Consider the following 20,459-nt stretch of genomic DNA (forward strand, 5'->3'; position numbering starts at 1 on the left):
TGGAGAAGGTCTATATGGAGGAGTGGGCCAAAATCCCTGCTGCAGTGTGTGCAAACCTGGTCAAGACCTACAGGAAACGTATGATCTCTGTAATTGCAAACAAAGGTTTCTGTACCAAATATTAAGTTCTGCTTTTCTGATGTATCAAATAATTATGTCATGCAATAAAATGCAAATTAATTACTTAAAAATCATACAATGTGATTTTCTGGATTTTTGTTTTAGATTCCGTCTCTCACAGTTGAAGTGTACCTATGATAACAATTACAGACCTCTACATGCTTTGTAAGTAGGAAAACCTGCAAAATCGGCAGTGTATCAAATACTTGTATTCCCTACTGTACATAGCTTCATCTTTAGTTTTTATTTACACATAGGAATCATTTTATGCATTGGAAATCTCAGTTGACCAGCATCATTCTGTTCTATTTTCTATTTCATTATCATTTTGTTATTTTTTCTGTCTTGTTTTTATATTTTTTTATACATACATTTTTATACAAATCTTTTATGCATATCGTAGTTAACTAGCTTTTACGGAGAAGTCTCTCTCCCCCCGCATCAGTAGAGAACGGGTCCCTATAACAAACTGCACCACCTCTGTGGAGACTTAAACTCATCAAATCTCATTGCAAAGTTAGTCTTCAGTTTATCTAAAAACTCAGACATCACGGGGTTATCTGTACTGATGATGACTGAATATAGTTGTACAGTGTAGGGAAATTGACCGTTTTGTTTGGCCTCAATTTAGAGGAGAAAATAACACATTTATTTTGAAAATACATCCGTTTTTAAATCATGTCAATAACTGTTTTATCCCTCCCCTGTAGTCCCATGTCAGTAGCTGAGTGTAGATGCGGTGAGGAATCAAGCGCAGGAAACACGGGCGTTCGTCAACAGACTTTAGTCACAAAAATAACAGCAGCAAACAGGCGAACAGCCAACCCAACCGGGAGGCAAAATACACAGTACGCACAAAACACACAGTGCGTAAAAAGGCGATAGCGCACACAGTGCGGACTCTCGGAACAAACAACAATCCTGAGAGTAAATATCACAGAGCAACAGCTTGACAAATAAACAATACCACATAACACCTGCCCCCACACACGAAAACTAAATAGGCAACCAAATCAAACACTAACAAGGGACAGGTGTACAAACAGACAAAACCAAACAAACATGAAACATCGAACGGTGGCAGCTAGTACTCCGGGGACGACGACCGCCGAAGCCTGCCCGAACAAGGAGGAGGAGCAGCCTCGGCCGAAACCGTGACATCCCAAATGAAGTCCATTCAATTGATTGAAGATGTCACTAAAAAACAAACTAAAAAACAAACATCTGATACGAACTCCTCATCAAGCGTTTTGGCTAGATATGTATTGGCTTTCTTGTGGCGGCAATCGCAGAGAAAAGCATCTCCTCCCTAAGCTCACATAGGCTGCCCTCTTGACAGCATTATTAACCTTGTTTAGCCACCGAACATCATGATGTAAAAGGTAGATCATGATGCTCAGCAGACTACCAAACAAGCGATGTTGCAGGCTAGATGTTGATTGGATAAAGTTTATGATAGCCATATCTGAGTCCATGGTGTTTTTTTTACTCGCCGCTGAGTTAAGCTCAAGGCGCTCTCTGCTGCTGTGGTTTCCAAACTGTGGGGGGCGCGAGGGGTCGGCAAAAATGTTTTTAGGAACTCAGTCCAGCTTTCAACTTACTCTTGAAAGTTGTAATAGTAGAATACACAAGGTGCCATTTTTAAATTGGTAGGGTGCATCATCAGTTTTCCTCTTGTCATGTCAGTCATGGCATACCTTAGAGAGCTATTTATAACTTGTCAGAAATGTCCAGATCAACTAGGCCATGTCAGCTAACTTTTTTAGATAGGTTTTTTAGCCCATAGATTTTGTTGTGACGTTTGAGTCACTCAAATATCACATGAATAGACATTAGACATGGCAAAATGTATAGAATTGCAAAAAAATTCACTTTAAAACTGCAGAATGTTTTCTGCAGCACATAACAAAATGTGTAGAATTGCAAAATGTTCTCTCCCCCAACAAGAGGGGTGTGAACATTTTGTCATGAACAGTGCTTGTGCCCATAGAAATAGACATGGCGCGGGATGTTCCCCCAATGCTGGAAGGGGGGCCTGAGTGAAAAAGTTTGGGAAACTCTGCTCTGGTGTATCAAGCAGTGTTGTTATCTCATCTGCGTTGAAAGAGCCGATAAGCGGGCAGACAGACCCTGTACCCCTGTTAGCAGCTCTGAATCGCTGTAACTGGTATGTTGAGTAATATTGATTGACAGCACTTAATGGGGGTACATGAAAACAGATTCTCCCATTGGAGAATATTGAACGAGGGCTCCTTTTGGCACTAAACATCAGATTATAAAAAAATGTAAAACCATTTTCTGAATTGATCAAAGGGCCATTTTAAATTGATACACAGGCTCGTAAGTTAATCGTTTGGTAGACTCTCATGCCCAGGAGAGGAATGCTTTGGTTGAGATGAAAATGAAGTCTTTGTAGTGAAAAACATTCTGTTGGTCGGCTAAGTGAAATTAAATTAAAAGAGAGTTGATCAAAGAGTGTCAGCAGTGGACACAGCAGCAAAGAGCAACAGCAGCAGCATGTACGCTGACCTTGAAAGAACCACCTCTGCGGCAAACATTGACTCACCAGCCCTCGTCATTAAACGGATCTAGTATTCCATTGTATCAAAGATATGCCTTTAGTTACATATGTATTATAGTAGGTATTAGGGCAACATACAGCCATGTTGTTGTAGCCTTGAACCACCTCTGAGCCAGACTGTTAAGTAGTTGTTATTCATTAAAGGTATCTTCGCCTCTATCATTTATCTAACTGCACCAGGCAGCATGACCTTCATGTTGCCAATCAAGTGCACACCGGCCTATTTACCCAATTATCAAGCCATCCTGGGGTATGGGCCCATGAAATTGCACCATTTTCTGTGATCCAGATCACTGGCCTTGCTTGGTACTGAAGGCAGGAACAGTAGTGTGATAGGGAAGCATTAGGTGACCTTAATGCCTGACGAAGTGCCCTTCCTGTGGGTATTTACAGATGTTGCCGACCAGTTAGCATACCTGTTAGTGCTTTCTCTCACTGCAACAACACTGCAGATCAGGATGTGGCCGTTTGAAGGTCAGGGAAAGCTATGTCAAGGACAAAGGGACATACCTGTTTCTAACACAACAGAACTTCTCTGCGATCTGTATGTTCAACAAAGGGCATTTAAAAACATAGCCATGAAACAGTTTTATTGTGAGTGTGCCTGAGGCTCTAGAGTGTTTCATCTCCTTGAAAAAAGGACATTCAGTGTATCGAAAGAACAGCTTCACAGTAATGGCTCAAGCAATTATATGTGTTATATTTGGCACCACCTGTTGGGATCAGATTTTTTTGTGAATTGTGAAAGGACTACTGCAGTCAGGAACGCTTTCGGTTGCTGTACATTGTTACTCAGGAGTATTCTCTGTAGAAATAGACTCATGGTATGAACACAAAAGTATGTCTGTTTTGAAAGGGAAGACATGGTAAGTGCAACAGTCTGTACCTCAGAGGGGATTTTGTTTTACTTTCCTTCTTGACTTGAAGTAGTGTTAGGTTGCTGGCACCCAAACAAATTGATGCCATCTACTCATGCTCTTGAGAATTTAATTCAAAAAAGTTTGATAAATTGACATTTGTTGTTACCACGCACAGTAGTGCTGAGCGATTAATGGAAATGTCTGATATTTTGGGGGTTTTAAACAACTAATTGACCGCCATCGGTTCAATTATTTGAATTCCATTACCTTCGTTTTTTTTCTGTGAGCTCGATGCTAAGTTTCTGTAGAGATAAATCAGATCAAGCCTGAACTGTGCGATGTAGTAAGGAGTTGTAGTTTCCAACAGGCCAATATTCTACATAGTTTAGCACAGAAAATGTGGTAATTAACTACAATGACCAGCATCCATTGTGCACCCGCTTAATCTTGTCCGGTCTGTGCAGAGCAGACATGGAGACTAAAGAGAAGAGAGAATCGAGAGGAATAGAAAGCAGTTGCTTCAGGAGCTTGAAAATACATGATCTAAGTGATTGATAGTTGGGATTCAGCAGTCATAAAAGTATGCCTTATTTACTTTGAAGAACTACTAAAATAGTGATTTTGTCAGACAGCATAGGCAGCAGCTCTATAGAGATGAGATGATGACTTGGAATGAAATAATAAAACCATCAAATAAAACAAATATTTTATTAAAGCAAAGTAATGTGAATAAATTATGAATGTGATAAGCATTAATGGGCAGTCACTACCATCTTGGGACTTTTATTAATTGTTTATTCTGTGTTACAGCATTTAACTCACATAATGCATAGTGCATTTACTGTCATAAAAAAAATATGTATATATGTATATTTTTTTTAACAGTGATAATTTTTTGCTAATCGAGCCGATACCGAACCAACCTCAAAAAGCACTAATCGCTCAGCACTAACGCACAGTACTAGACAACATGTTTTTGGAGAAATCCAAAAATGGTGTACCAATTGTGTTAATTCCAGTTGTAGACTCAAACTAATATTATTCTTCAATCTTGTTATTGTACACGTTCACCATTAATTTATTTTGCTCATTCTTCATAGTATATTGTTTGTTTACTACCTCCTTTTATATTTTATTTAATCTCATGGTAGTTTTTCTCTCTCACTTTGTTCCTCAGAACATCAAAGATTCATTTAAGTTTCTCCTTATCCCAAGGGTACGCCGGCTGAACTGTTTGTGTAATCAGTATAAGCCATATAAACCAGACTATGAAATCATACTTTTACTGTGCAGTGTAAATTAAAGAGCAACTGAATGCAAAAAAACAACTTATCTGGTTGAAAATGGCTTATGTGGCATTAATATTAGTCAAACATTTATTTCAGTGCCAAAATTGACAAAAAAGTGTAAGTAGGATCATTCTGGTCATAGTATATTCCAAAACAGAGTTTTGTGAGATTTGTGTAACTGAGGTCATGACTTCCATGAGGGCTGGGTTTGGATTACAATCATTAAATTTTAGTCATTTAGCAGACGCTCTTATCCAGAGCGACTTACAGTTAGTGAGTGCATACATTTTCTTTTTTTCATACTGGCCCCCTGTGGGAATCGAACCCACAACCCTGGCATTGCAAGCGCCATGCTCTACCAACTGAGCTACACGGGGCAAATCATGCCTAATTGCCTACTAAAACACGAGATGGTAACGCTTCGAACACACCGACTGCATCATTGTGTTTTGGTACACCAGAAGTACATTCATTTCCAATGGAATGCGTTTGCCTTGCAGCATTGCATTGCAGAGCCAGTTGCAGTACGTTGGATTTATCGAACGTATGCGTCAAACTGTATGCGTAAACGGGTTGACAGAAATGGTAGCAGAAGGTGAATGTTGAACTTTTGTTGCACACATATCTAGATGATGCTGCATACTATTTTGCGCAATGATGCAGTCGGAGTGTTCAAAGCGTAACGCCTAGGGAGAATTGTAATACATGGAGAATCAGCTGCGGTGATTGCGCTCTATCCAATTGTAGCAGCACCTACAGTGAGACAGACCTGCCCATTACGCAGCACATTTGAACACACTGACTGCGTCATTGTGTTTTGGTACACCAGAAGTACATTCATCGCCAATGGAACGCTGCGTTTGCCTTGCAGCATTGTATTGCAGAGGCAGTTGCAGTGCGTTCTGTGTGGCGCATACGTTGGATTTATCGAATGTATGCGTCAAACTGTATGCGTAAACGGGTTGACAGCAATGGTAGCAGAAGGTGAATGTTGACTTTTGTTGCACACATATCTAGATGATGCTGCATACTATTTTGCGCAATGACGCAGGTGTAATAAGACAACACGTCGACAATGTTATGTTTAAATAACACATTTATGTGCCCTTTATGGAGTGGCCACTCGCTCTTATGTTTTATATTAGTGATCACTTGAGTCTGCCACTGTTTTGGGCAAAATGAGAATTGAGACGATGCGTACTTAGTTGCATGCCACTTGTCAATTTTTTTGAAACCTATTCGCAAGCATTTTGTGTCCTGCTGCGACATGTTTTGTAACACGATTCACTATGAAACAGTGCCAGACAGATGCACACTCTGGTAATGGGTAGTGAGAAAGTTGTTTAAAAAAAACGCCAATTCACTGGCGAGTGGCGATGTGTGTGCTTCAACACCACCAAAGCACACACATCACCACTGAATTGATAAGCTGATTTAGCTAATGTGGCCTGGCTGCTCAATGTGCCTGCTACCAACTAGCTTCATTGACAAACACAGAGATGGAACTTATTTTGGGCACTGATAAACAGTGTGTAGCTTGTGCTTTATTTACGACAGCTTGCTGATGATGAAGTTGTAGACAGGTTCTCAGAAATCAGTCCAGGGTGCAGCCAGCAGCAATTGGGGTTAAGTGTTTTGCTCAAGGGCACAGCGACATGTCGCTCTGGGATTCTAACCAGTGACCTTGCGGTTACAAGCCCAATGCTCTTGTCACACCCTGGCTATGGGACTCTAGTTGTTGAGCCAGGGTGTGTTTGTTCTATGTGGTGTGTTTCTATGTTGGGGGTTCTAGTTCGTCTATTTCTATGTTTTGCCTGAGTGACTCCCAATCAGAGGCAACGAGTGTCAGCTGTTGGCTGGTTGTCTCTGATTGGGAGCCATATTTAAACTGTATGTTTTCCCTTTGTGTTTGTGGGTTTTTGTTCCGTGTCGGTATTTGTTACCGTTGGACGTTACGAGTCGTTTATTGTTTTGTTCGTGCTTTATTTAATAAAGTCTAAACATGTTCGTTCAACACGCTGCGCATTGGTCTACTTCTCTCTCTGACGATCGTGACAGAAAAACCCACCAAGACTGGACCAAGCAGCGTGTTCAGGAGCCATCACCAGGGAGATCGCTAGCAGATCTCTGTGGCAACCTCGACTGGGTCAAGCCTAGTGAGGAGCAGAGAGGGTGGACTTGGGAACAGTGGAGGAAGAGTCTCGACTGGGTCAAGCCAAAGGAGGAGCAGAATGGCTGGAGTTGGAAGCAGGAGAGCGAGAGTTGGGCGAGAAATATAGAGGCCTGGCCCACGGGGAAGAGAGACCCCCAGAAATTTTTTAGGGGGGGGGCTAACGCCGTGGACGACGGGCCAGCAGGAGACCGCAGCAGAGCGGCCCAGCGGATTGGCAGAGGCCGCCAGGTTACGGGGGCCACTGGTCGAAGAGGGGGTGGAAGATGTAGAGGCACGGCGAGAGGTACTGGCGTGTGTTGCCAGTCCGGTCCGGCCTGTTCCTGATCCCCACGTAGGGCCAGTGGTGTGTGTTCCCAGTACGGTCCGGCCTGTTCCTGCCACTCGCACCAAGTCTACGGTGCGCATCGCCAGCTCGGCCCGGCCCATTCCTGCTCCCCGCACCAAGTCTGTGGTGCGTTTCGTCAGCCCTGTCCGGCCCGTTCCTGCTCTCCGCACCAAGTCTGTGGTGCGCATCGCCAGCCCAGTCCGGCCCATTCTGCTCCCCGCACCAAGTCTGTGGTGCGTTTGCGTCAGCCCAGTCCGGCCCATTCCTGCTCCCCGCACCAAGTCAGTGGTGCGTTTCGTCAGCCTGTCCGGCCCGTTCCTGCTCCCCGCACCAAGTCAGTGGTGCGCGTCGTCAGCCCGGCGCGGTCCGTTTCCTGCTCCCCGCACCAAGTCAGTGGTGCGCCCGTCAGCCCGGTTCGGCCCGCTCCTGCTCCCCGCACCAAGTCAGTGGTGCGTTTGCGTCAGCCCGGCTCGGCCCGCTCCTGCTCCCCACACCAAGCCAGTGGTGTGCGTCGTCAGTCCGGCACGGCCCGTGCCTGTTCCACCGGTGGCGGGTCCGGCACCGGTCAGGTGCTGCGTCACGCCAGAGCTAGAGCAATCCGCTCCACCAGTGTTCAGTTCAGCTCTGGTCAGCAGGGCCAGACTGGACCAGGGGTACTTTGGGGGGTTAGAGAAGGAGTGGGGGGTCAAGCCCGAGCCAGAACCGCCGCCGAGGAGGTATGCCCACCCAGCCCTCCCCTGTTTTGCTCTTTTTGAGGCGCGGTCGCAGTCCGCGCCTTTAGGGGGGGGTACTGTCACACCCTGGCTATGGGACTCTAGTTGTTGAGCCAGGGTGTGTTTGTTCTATGTGGTGTGTTTCTATGTTGGGGGTTCTAGTTCGTCTATTTCTATGTTTTGCCTGAGTGACTCCCAATCAGAGGCAACGAGTGTCAGCTGTTGGCTGGTTGTCTCTGACTGGGAGCCATATTTAAACTGTATGTTTTCCCTTTGTGTTTGTGGGTTTTTGTTCCGTGTCGGTATTTGTTACCGTTGGACGTTACGAGTCGTTTATTGTTTTGTTCGTGCTTTATTTAATAAAGTCTAAACATGTTCGTTCAACACGCTGCGCATTGGTCTACTTCTCTCTCTGACGATCGTGACAGCTCTAACCTTGAGGCTACCTGTCAGCCATACATAATACACCCACATCGAACCACACCCCTAAGACCCAAATCTCGGTTTTCTTAAAATGTAGCAGAAAAAAACATGCGGAATCGTTGTGTTCAGTCCCCCTTTTATTTATTTTTGTATTTTTATTTCACCTTTATTTAACCAGGTAAGCCAGTTGAGAACAAGTTCTCATTTACAACTGCGACCTGGCCAAGATAAAGCAAAGCAGTGCGATAAAAACAACATATAGTTACATATGGAACTCACTGCTTGCCTATGGAGCAGTGAGGGGAACGGCACCTCCGTACCTTCAGCCTCTGATCAGTCCCTACACCCAAACGAGGGCATTGCGTTCATCCACCTCTGGCCTGCTGGCTCCCCTTCCTCTGCGGAAGCATAGTTCCCGCTCAGCCCAGTCAAAACTGTTCGCTGCTCTGGCACCCCAATGGTGGAACAAGCTCCCTCACGACGCCAGGACAGCGGAGTCACTCACCACCTTCCGGAGACATTTGAAACCCCACCTCTTTAAGGAATACCTGGGACAGGATAAAGTAATCCTTCTACCACCCCCCAAAAATAAAAATAGTAAAGTGGTTCTCCCACTGCTTAGGGTGCACCAATTTGTAAGTCGCCGGATGAAATGACGTAAATGTGCCCTTGAGCAAGGCACTTAACCCTAATTGCTCCTGTAAGTCGCTCTGGATAAGAGCGTCTGCTAAATGACTAAAATGTAATGTAAATGTAATATGGAATAAACAAAACGTACAGTCAATAACACAATAGAAAATATATATACAGTGTGTGCAAATGTAGTAAGTTATGGAGGTAAGGCAATAAATAGGCCATAGTGCAAAATAATTACAATTTAGTATTAACACTGGAATGATAGATGTGCAGAAGATGATGTGCAAATAGAGATACTGGGGTGCAAATTAGCAAAATAAATAACAATATGGGGATGAGGTAGTTGGGTGGGCTAATTACAGATGGGCTGTGTACAGGTGCAGTGATCGGTAAGCTGCTCTGACAACTGATGTTTAAAGTTAGTGAGGGAGAAAAGAGAGTCTCCAGCTTCAGAGATTTTTGCAGTTCGTTCCAGTCATTGGCAGCAGAGAACTGGAAGGAATGGCGGCCAAAGGAGGTGTTGGCTTTGGGGATGACCAGTGAGATATACCTGCTGGAGCGCATACTACGGGTGGGTGTTGCTATGGTGACCAATGAGCTAAGATAAGGCAGGGATTTGCCTAGCAGTGATTTATAGATGACCTGGAGCCAGTGGGTTTGGCAACGAATATGTAGTGAGGGCCAGCCAACGAGAGCGTACAGGTCACAATGGTGGGTAGTATATGGGGCTTTGGTGACAAAACGGATGGTACTGTGATAGACTACATCCAATTTGTTGAGTAGAGTGTTGGAGGCTATTTTGTAAATGACATCGCCGAAGTCAAGGATCGGTAGGATAGTCAGTTTTATGAGGGCATGTTTGGCAGCATAAGTGAAGGAGGTTTGTTGCGAAATAGGAAGCCGATTCTAGATTTAACTTTGGATTGGAGATGCTTATTGTGAGTCTGGAAGGAGAGTTTACGGTCTAACCAGACATCTAGGTATTTGTAGTTGTCCACATATTCTAAGTCAGACCCGCCGAGAGTAGTGATTCTAGTCGGGCGGGCGGGTGCAAGCAGCGTTCGATTGAAGAGCATGTACTTAGTTTTACTAGCGTTTAAGAGCAGTTGGATGCTACGCAAGGAGTGCTGTATGGCATTGAAGCTCGTTTGGAGGTTTAATAACACAGTGTCCAATGAAGGGCCAGATGTGTACAAAATGGTGTTGTCTGCGTAGAGGTGGATCTGAGAGTCACCAGCAGCAAGAGCGACATCATTGATATACACAGAGAATAGAGTCGGCCCGAGAATTGAACCCTGTGGCACCCCCATAGAGACTGCCAGAGGTCCAGACAACAGGCCCTCCAATTTGACACATTGAACTCTATCTGAAAAGTAGTTGGTGAACCAGGCGAGGCAGTCATTTGAGAAACCAAGGCTATTTAGTCTGCCAATAAGAATGCGGTGATTGACAGAGTCTGATAACCAGGTGGTGAACAACTCCATTGTGTCCTCCTCCCAGAGTGCAAAGAACCTTGGCGTGACCCTGGACAACACCCTGTCGTTCTCCACTAACATCAAAGCGGTGACCCGATCCTGCAGGTTCATGCTCTACAACATTCGCAGAGTACGACCCTACCTTACACAGAAAGCGGCACAGGTCCTAATCCAGGCACTTGTCATCTCCCGTCTGGATTACTGCAACTCGCTCGCTGTTGGCTGGGCTCCCTGCCTGTGCCATTAAACCCCTACAACTTATCCAGAACGCTGCAGCCCGTCTGGTGTTCAACCTTCCCAAGTTCTCTCATGTCACCCCGCTCCTCCACACACTCCACTGGCTTCCAGTTGAAGCTCGCATCTACTACAAAACCATGGTGCTTGCCTACGGAGCTGTGAGGGGAACGGCACCTCCTTACCTTCAGGTTCTGATCAGACCATACACCCAAACGAGGGCACTACGTTCATCCACCTCTGGCCTGCTAGCCCCCCTACCTCTACGGAAGCACAGTTCCCGCTCAGCCCAGTAAAAGCAATTCGCTGCTCTGGCACCCCAATGGTGGAACAAGCTCCCCCACGATGCCAGGACAGCAGAGTCACTGACCACCTTCCGGAGACACTTGAAACCCTACCTCTTTAAGGAATACCTGGAATAGTATAACAGTAATCCCTCAGACGATAAGAAAGAGAGGTTGAACAGGCTGGTAATAGGGGTTGCGACAATTTCGGCGGCTAATTTTAGAAAGAAAGGAAAGGGGGATGGGCAAGTTTAACAGGGTACTGTTTAAAGCTAGAATCCTTAATTGCTACATCCATTTTTTTACTTATACATTTATGATATTGACTCTTCATTTTGACATCCCAGCAGATTTTAAATGATTGTGAGCCAGTTTGGTAATATCCTATTTTAAATATTTCTGCAGAGAAATACACAGATTGTCCATCTGCCAATAAACAGCACAGAGGAATTCTCAGACATCTACCTAAACGTTAATGCCTTTGCTTGTAACTTAGACATCTGCAATTCAACAGCCAAACTATGAATGATTACTGTGGCTGGGAGGGTTACTATGCAAGTAAACAGTCTCTTGAAAGGAGCATAAATCTGATGAAGACAAGACAGATCATCATTGGTTTCAATGATTTAGAGTCCACCTGCATCTGCCGCAACGTGTCACCAAATGGCTTCTCAGAGGTTTTAAATCGTAAGGAGATCTGTCTGATTTGAATGTTAACTAGCAAGTTATTGGAGGCCTATGATTGCAGAACATTTATCAAATGCAAAACTTGTGTTAGGGTATCAGATCTGTTCATGGCTGCTTTAACTCTTTGAGTGACGCTTGTTGATAACCTCCCACTCAACGCTATTGTATCTTAGCAATGACTACCTGGAGGTGTTTCTGCTTTGACTACTGAGAATAATCGTTCTCTTCCAGGAAAACATGCTCTGATTGATTGATGCTGTGTGTCTTCCAGGGGAGCTGTATGTTGGTGGTGTGGGGAAGAGCATGTACAGCAGCCTGCCCAAGCTGGTTGCGTCCCAGGACGGGTACCAGGGCTGCCTGGCCTCTCTGGACCTGAATGGGAGACTCACTGACATGTTGGCAGATGCCCTCCACAGGGTGGGCCAGGTGGAGCGCGGCTGTGGAGGTACGTCAGACAGGGGCACAGCCATGGGGTCATGGGGCACTCTGAGAAACAGGTTAACTGTGGATCTACCTTATGGTTCACTGCATGAGCATACTTTACCTCCTCCCAGGCCTGAGCACAACCTGTACAGAGGACTCCTGCCATAACCAGGGGGTGTGTCTCCAGCAGTGGGAGGGCTTCTCCTGTGACTGCACCATGACTACCTACGGAGGAGCATTCTGCAGTGACCGTGAGTACTATCTCTTTCATCTCACTAGTGCTGTTCCCAGCTCTTCTTCATTAAGGGTTTCCTTTGTCCTTTCCTTGTGACTTCACCTTGACATCGTTGGAAAACGTCACAGAGTACAAGGAAAGGAGAGAAGGTGAAGTCACAAAGGAAAAGGTTGAAGAGAACAGCAGTTGAATTTGTTTTTTTACCCGACTGACACGAAGCAAGAATGAAGTTGCATTTGTAAGGATTAATACCAATTGTATAAAAAACTCTGTAATAGCAATACTTGAAGACACATTGGGAATTAAATATATTCCGAAAAGTGTACAGTGCCTTCGGAAAGTATTCAGACCCATTGACTTTTTCCACATTTTGTTAAGTTACAGCCTTATTCTAAAATTGATTAAATTGTTTTTAATTATGATCAATCTACACACAATACCCCATAATGACAAAGCAAAAAAGGTTTGTAGAAATGTCACATTAAGATAAGTATTCAGACCCTTTACTAAGTACTTTGTTGAAGCACCTTTGGCAGCAATTACAGCCTCGAGTCTTCTTGGGTATGACACTACAAGCTTGGCACATATGTATTTGGGGAGTTTCTCCATTCTTCTCTGCAGAGCCTCTCAAGCTCTGTCAGGTTGGATGGGAAGCATCGCTGTACAGCTATTTTCAGGTCTCTCCAGAGATGTTGGATCGGGTTCAAGTCCGGGCTCTGGCTGGGCCACTCAAGGACATTCAGAGACTTGTCCCGAAGCCACTGCTGCATTGTCTTGGCTGTGTGCTTAGGGTCGTTGTCCTGTTGGAAGGTGAACCTTCGCCCCAGTCTGAGGTCCTGAGTGCTCTGGAGCAGGTTTTCATCAAGGATCTCTCTGTACTTTGCTCCGTTCATCTTTCCCTCGATCCTGACTAGTCTCCCAGTCCCTGCCGGTGAAAAACATCCCCACAGAATGATGCTGCCACCATCATGCTTCACCGTGGGGATGGTGCCAGGTTTCCTCCACACTCCAGGTGGAGTGCTGCATAGATGGTTGTCCTTCTGGAAGGTTATCCCATCTCCACAGAGGAACTCTAGAGCTCTGTCAGAGTGACCATCAGGTTCTTGGTCACCTCCCTGACCAAGGCCCTTCTCCCCCGATTGCTCAGTTTGGCCGGGTGGCCAGCTCTAGGAAGAGTCTTGGTGGTTCCAAACTTCTTCCATTTAAGAATGATGGAGGCCACTGTGTTCTTGGGGATTTTCAATGTTGCAGAAATGTTTTGGTACCCTTCCCCAGATCTGTGCCTCGACACAATTCTATCTCGGAGCTCTACGGACAATTCCTTCGACCTCATGGCTTGGTTTTTGCTCTGACATGCACTGTCAACTGACCTTATTTAGACAGGTGTGTGCCTTTCCAAATCATTCCAATCAATTGAATTTACCACAGGTGGACTCCAATCAAGTTGTAGAAACATCTGAAGGATGATCAATGGAAACAGGATGCACCTGAGCTCAATATCAAGTCTCATTGCAAAGGGTCTGAATACTTATATAAATAAGTTTTTGTTTTTGTTTTTTACATTTGCAAAAATGTGTGTGTAGATTGATTTTAGAATAAGGCTGTAACGTAACTAAATGTGGAAAAGGCGAGGGGTCTGAATACTATCCGAATGCACTGTATGTGCATTATATTCAGCTGTCGTGTCAAATGATTATTGGCACAATGCAATTATGTGGCTCCAACTGCAAAAGCACCTCCTCAAATGATGTGTCTGCATCCGCTACAAAACGGAACAGGTAAGGACGTATCATGCATCCTAATCTCAGCAACCCAGAACCAAATCGTGCGTGTTTCGTCGTCACAAGAGACTGTGCATCCTTACTTTGTTGATCGACAAATTGTATCCATCCTTCATGGCAGCCAGTCAGAATATCCTCGCATATCAAAGGCAGTGAAGAAGGAGGAAGACACCCGACACCCGACACCCATTGACCTTCCTGTGAGGAGACTTCTCTAATGCACTTCTTCAAAGCCTCTAATCTGAGGAGTTAATGCCTCTGCATTACATTGAGCCCATCATCCATTATTAGTCATTGTTATTGACTTCCAGGTTCTACATGTGCACACACTAAAATACTGAATACCTCCCTTTTAATGGATTAAAGGGGAATGGAAACACTAGGATTTAGAACGCCAGCTAACCGTAACTGTAAATCGGCATATTGACATATTATGTAGAATGAAATAATGTTAGTTAGAGAGACAATAAACCTACTGAAGCCGTTCATGTTTGAGCCAATCGTTGCCCCAGATCAGTGAGTTCGTTCTCGTAGCAGTAACAACACAGATATGCTGCCTGAAACACCTCATCTAGAGGGTCGGCGTAGCGGTGACACAAACTGGTGTGAGTCCGGATGCTGCCAGATAATTGTCTGTCTGGATGGCGATGTATTTATTGGAGGTGTCACTAACCCTTATGAAGGACTTCCTGGCAGCATAAATAATTGCTGGAATTTTGCTTGATTATAAATAGTTTAAGGTTAATATCAGTAGTGGGTAGGTTCTCAATATATAATCAGTATCCTATAACGATATTTCTCACCAGCGCTGTTTGGCGCGATGGTAACACATTTACCTTTTGATTAGACGACCAGAGTTCGAATCGCAGACAGCATCATGATTCATGAAATCTCATTCTAACCAATAATGGGGCGTGCTCATTATAAATACATTGTGATTTAGTTTAGTATCAGACTCACTTTTCTTGTGATTTTGTTTGCAGAGCTTACAGGCTGGCAGCTTATCGCCAGTTCACCCTATGGGCACAAGGGAGAATTGGATGAGGTGTATGGCGTGTCATCCATGCGTGTGTCGTATCTTCCATAAGGAGTGCATACCCAGAAGCAAAGGCATTTACATAGGGTTTGAGCTTGAATAAAACCAGTTCATTTAGTAAATCTAGCCTGCTGTAATTTTTTTCAAGACATAGACCTAATGCCTGTGCCTTATGTAAACATAGTATTAGTTAGCTTGTCCACTATAACAACAGGTTCAAGCGTAACCAGATAAAGTTGCTTTCAAGATAAAACTACTTTCAACGCGCGCTAACCCCTTATGCCGTGTCCCTGCTAGAGTAGTGAGTTCAACTAGCTTTGGCTGCCATCTATTGGAAAGGAATTGTAACTACATTTACATTTTAGTCATTTAGCGGACGCTCTTATCCAGAGCGACTTACAGTTAGTGAGTGCATACATTTATTTTATTTTTTTCATACTGGCCCCCGTGGGAAACGAACCCACAACCCTGGCGTTGTAAACACCATGCTCTACCAACTGAGCTACATCCCAAACAATGCTGTTGAGTGTCTAGGAGGAGAGGTGAACAGTCCCTAGTGGTGTGTGTGTGTGTGCTGATGAACATCAGAGAGGTGAACAGTCCCTAGTCCAGACTGCACTGTTCTGTCCTTAGGGCTGGGTTGGAGCAAATACGTGCCCCACTGTTGAGAGGAACGGGACCTGAACGCACCAGATATACTGCAACTCATTCTGGCTCAGGGGTGGTTGTCTCCTCACTGAGGAGGATAGGGGCCAGTGGGCGGTGGGGGAGGAGGGGGGAGGTGAGAGAGTAGGGAGGGTGTGGTAGGGGTTAGGGGGAGGGGGCCAGGGGAAGGACATGTGGGAGGGAGGGCAATTAGTTGGCAGAGTCAAAGGAGACATTAATAATATATGCCATTTAGCAGACACCTTTATCCAAAGCTCACTGGGTACATGGTAGTGGAAACAGATCATAGAAACAGGATTACAAAAATACATAGTCCATTACAGGGTTATTAAGGTGTTTTTACAAGTTCCAATGGTAGAAGAAGAGGATTCACATGAAAGGCTTGTGATTGCAAGTTTTTGCCTTATGCACAAGATCAATAGACAAACAACAGTAGCATACCTTAAAGGGGCAATCAGCAGATGCTACATCCATTTTTGCACTTATACATTAATGATATGTAACCATTGATTCTTGAAAAATCTAACTTATAAATGCCTGAGCTTAGTTCAACTGTCGTACCCCATCAGAACCCAACATATAAGCTTGTTTTACTCCAACGTTTGTAAACAAAGAACATTTTAACAAACACAATTTAGCCTCTAAACATGGTTACAACTATAATTTTGATATCGTGGATGGTCAGTCCTTGCATCTATAGCTCTGTCTATGAATTTGAGAGCGGTTACATTTCTCCAGCCCCATCCCTCAGCTTTTTACCGAAAGAGGAGCACTGAGACACTTTGTTATTGTTTCTACTGCTGATTGCCACTTTAAGAAATTAAGTTGCGGATTAAATACACACCAAAATATGTTACAGATACTATAAAAATATCCCATCAGACAGTGAATACACAGCATGCAGCACAGCAAACAATCAATCAAATGTATTTTACAAAAGCCCTTTTTTCATCAAAATAATAACCACAGTGGTTATAGAGGGTGCAACAGTTCAACACCTCAGGAGCAAATGTCAGTTGGCTTTTCATAGCTGAGCATTCATAGGTTGAGAGAGAGAGTCGAAACAGCAGGACAAGGTAGCACATCCGTTGAAACTGGTAAAAAAATCAGTGGAAAAACAATTCCACTCCGATTCCCTTTATGGATGGGTGTATCTTTGAATATACTGTTGAATGGCCTACTCCTTCTCCATTTTCGGAACACCAGCCCACTCCCCCAAAGTGATCGATAGTATATCTTGGCTCGCACTGTGATGATTGTGATTCTGAGCTCTCAGATTCATACAGCAAGTTATGGTCTTCACTGATCTCACTCTCACTCTCCATTAGCTCCATCTGTGGTGGATAGGGGCAGGACTCGGTTGTATACTGATGGTCGTTAGTGCAATCTAGCTGGGCCTTGAGCTCTTTAGTGATGGTCCCGGTGGACCTCTTCTCCACCGCAGCACAGGAACACTTTGGCACCATGGGGTCAGTTTGGCATGCTGTACTAACCAGTCTTTCTTGTTGGTAGAAAACAATTAAGGCATCTATTAGGCTATAGTTACATTCAGGAATCACTGCATATACTGTATATTGTCCATTTAAATCCAAAATAGCCTCAGGGATGACAGATTGTGTCTTGAAATAAACAATAGCCTTAGAAATATCATGGATTTGCATGTACCTCCTCTGCCTCCTCCTGCACAGTCTCCTCCAGGATCATCCTGAAAACATTTTTTTTTAAAGACAACTGAACCCAAATATATCAGTTGGCATTAACAAGCAACCTGTCTTGTATGCTTTATCAACACACACACACACAGCAAATACAGGGACATTTATTTTTCAGCCAACATTAGCTATGTCAACTTCAGTCTAGCTAAATGAGGTGGAGCTCACAAAACATTCCAAAAACAAATCTGTCAACAAAATGTATTGCAGTACTTGACTATCTGAGATGGAAGCTAGCTACAGTAACTACCTATTAACAGCGCTACATGGAGAAGCTGCGTTGCAATTTTAGTTGCTGTTGAGTTGCTTGCTAACGTAATTTGCTGAGGGGTGTTACACAAAACACATCAAATCGATTTTTTTTTATTCAGTTAAGTCACGATTTCTCAATTTGCAGTACATTTGCCAATCGGTTGTGCTGCCAGACTTATTTGCCATACCTTTTGCCTCATCCCTCTCAACCATAAGATTACTTATCAATCCAAGGGGATTTAACAGTTTTTAATGTCATTTTTCTTAATGGGTAACTGGAATAAGCAATTTCATAAATGTGTAAAGTGCAGCGTCTGGTTGCTCCTCATTACACACCACAGACCAGCAAATATTATTTACATCATCAACATAAGAATCACAACAAAACTTATTGTATGACCTCTTATACACTATATTGGGCCCAGCCTTTGGAACTTTGGTTTTCCTAGAAATGGCTACTATATTGTGATCACTACCTCCGATGGATTTGTATACTGCTTTAAAGCAAATTTCTGCATCATTAGTAAAGATGTGATCAAAACATGTTGATGATTTCATTTCTATGCTGTTTGTAACTACCCTGGTAGGTTGACTGATAACCTGAACCAGGTTGCAGGCACTGGTTACAGATTTTGAATCTTTTTCTTGAATGGGAAGCAGTTGGTGGTCTATAGCAGCTTCCCACAAGAATGGGCTTTAGGTGAGGTAGATCAACCTGTAACCATGTTACTTCAACAGTATTTAACATGAGATCTGTCACGATCGTCTGACGAATGAGACCAAAGCGCAGCGCGTTGAGCGAACATGACTTTATTTAATTAAAGTACTGAACACCAAAACAACAAACAATGACGATACGTGAAGTCCACAGTGACAATGACTGTACAGGAACAAAAACCCACAAACACAAGGTGAAAACACACAGTTTAAATATGGCTCCCAATCAGAGATAACGAGCCGACAGCTGACACTCGTTACCACTGATTGGGAGTCACACAACCAAACAAGGAAACAACCACATAGACAACCCAACCAAACAGAACACAACAAACGAACACACCCTGGCTCAACATACAAAGTCCCGGAGCCAGAGCGTGACAGTACCCCCCTAAAGGCGCGGACTGTGACCGCGCCTCAAAACCCAAACAGGGGAGGGCTGGGTGGGCATTACTCCTCGGAGGCGGCTCCGGCTCGGGCTTGACCACCACCCTTCTTCAATCCCCCCGTAGCGCCCCCGGTCCGATCTGACCCAGCTGGTAGGATCTGGACTGACGACGCGCACCCCTGGCTTGGCGCGTGAGGCAGGAACGGACCGGACCTGGCTGACGATACGCACCCCTAGGCTTGATGCGTGGAGCCGGACCGGGCCTCACCAGGGCTGACGACTCGCATCCCTGGCTTGGTGCGAGTAGCAGGAATGGGCTGGATCAGGCTGACGGCTCGCACCCTTGGCTTGGTGCCGAGTAGCAGGGACGAGCTGAACCAGGCTGGCGACTCGCACCCTTGGCTTGGTGCGAGTAGCAGGAACGGGCTGGACCAGGCCGACGACTGCACTGCCCTGGCTTGGTGCGAGTAGCAGGAACGGGCTGGACCAGGCTGACGACTCGCACCCTTGGCTTGGTGCGAGTAGCAGGAACAGGCCGGGCTGGGCTGGCGACGCACACCGTAGGTTTTGTGCGTGGAGCAGGAACAGGCCGGGCTGGGCTGGCGACGCACACCGTAGGTTTTGTGCGTGGAGCAGGAACAGGCCGGGCTGGGCTGGCGACGCACACCGTAGGCTTTGTGCGTTGAGCAGGAACAGGCCGGGCTGGGCTGGCGACGCACACCGTAGGTTTTGTGCGTGGAGCAGGAACAGGCCGGGCTGGGCTGGCGACGCACACCGTAGGCTTTGTGCGTGGAGCAGGAACAGGCCGGGCTGGGCTGGCGACGCACACCGTAGGTTTTGTGCGTGGAGCAGGAACAGGTCGGGCTGGGCTGGCGACGCACACCGTAGGTTTTGTGCGTGGAGCAGGAACAGGCCGGGCTGGGCTGGCGACGCACACCGTAGGCTTTGTGCGTTGAGCAGGAACAGGCCGGACTGGGCTGGCGACGCACACCGTAGGTTTTGTGCGTGGAGCAGGAACAGGCCGGGCTGGGCTGGCGACGCACACCGTAGGTTTTGTGCGTGGAGCAGGAACAGGCCGGGCTGGGCTGGCGACGCACACCGTAGGCTTTGTGCGTTGAGCAGGAACAGGCCGGGCTGGGCTGGCGACGCACACCGTAGGTTTTGTGCGTGGAGCAGGAACAGGCCGGTCCGTACTGGGAACACACACCACTGGCCTTAACCGGGGATCAGGAACGGGCCGGACCGGACTGGTAACACACCTCAGTCTCTCACGCCGTGCCTCAACTACTTCCCTCCCTCCACTCGCCAATGGCTCCCGTAATCCGGTAGCCTTCTCTCCACGTCTCCCTGTGGCAGCCTCCTGCTGCCCAGCCGCCCAAGCCATGTGCCCCCCCCCAAAAACTTTTTGGGGTTGCCTCTCGTCCTTCCGACGATGGCCCTGCTGACGCC

At 45.6% G+C, this 20,459-nt stretch overlaps 1 protein-coding gene across 2 annotated transcripts in view; it reads left to right on the forward strand.

Annotated features, from left to right (window-relative positions):
- The window catches only part of LOC121578931 (neurexin-2-beta-like), a 314,921-nt gene that overhangs the window by 149,238 nt on the left and 145,224 nt on the right, over positions 1-20,459 (forward strand). For both annotated transcript variants that reach the window (XM_045224458.1, XM_045224459.1), the window contains exons 15-16: positions 12,072-12,245; positions 12,355-12,474. In XM_045224458.1, coding sequence (XP_045080393.1) covers positions 12,072-12,245; positions 12,355-12,474 — 294 coding nt within the window. The remainder of the gene's footprint in view (positions 1-12,071; positions 12,246-12,354; positions 12,475-20,459) is intronic.

This window comes from Coregonus clupeaformis, chromosome 13, assembly GCF_020615455.1.
Source record: "Coregonus clupeaformis isolate EN_2021a chromosome 13, ASM2061545v1, whole genome shotgun sequence".
NCBI classification, from domain to species: Eukaryota; Metazoa; Chordata; class Actinopteri; order Salmoniformes; family Salmonidae; genus Coregonus; species Coregonus clupeaformis.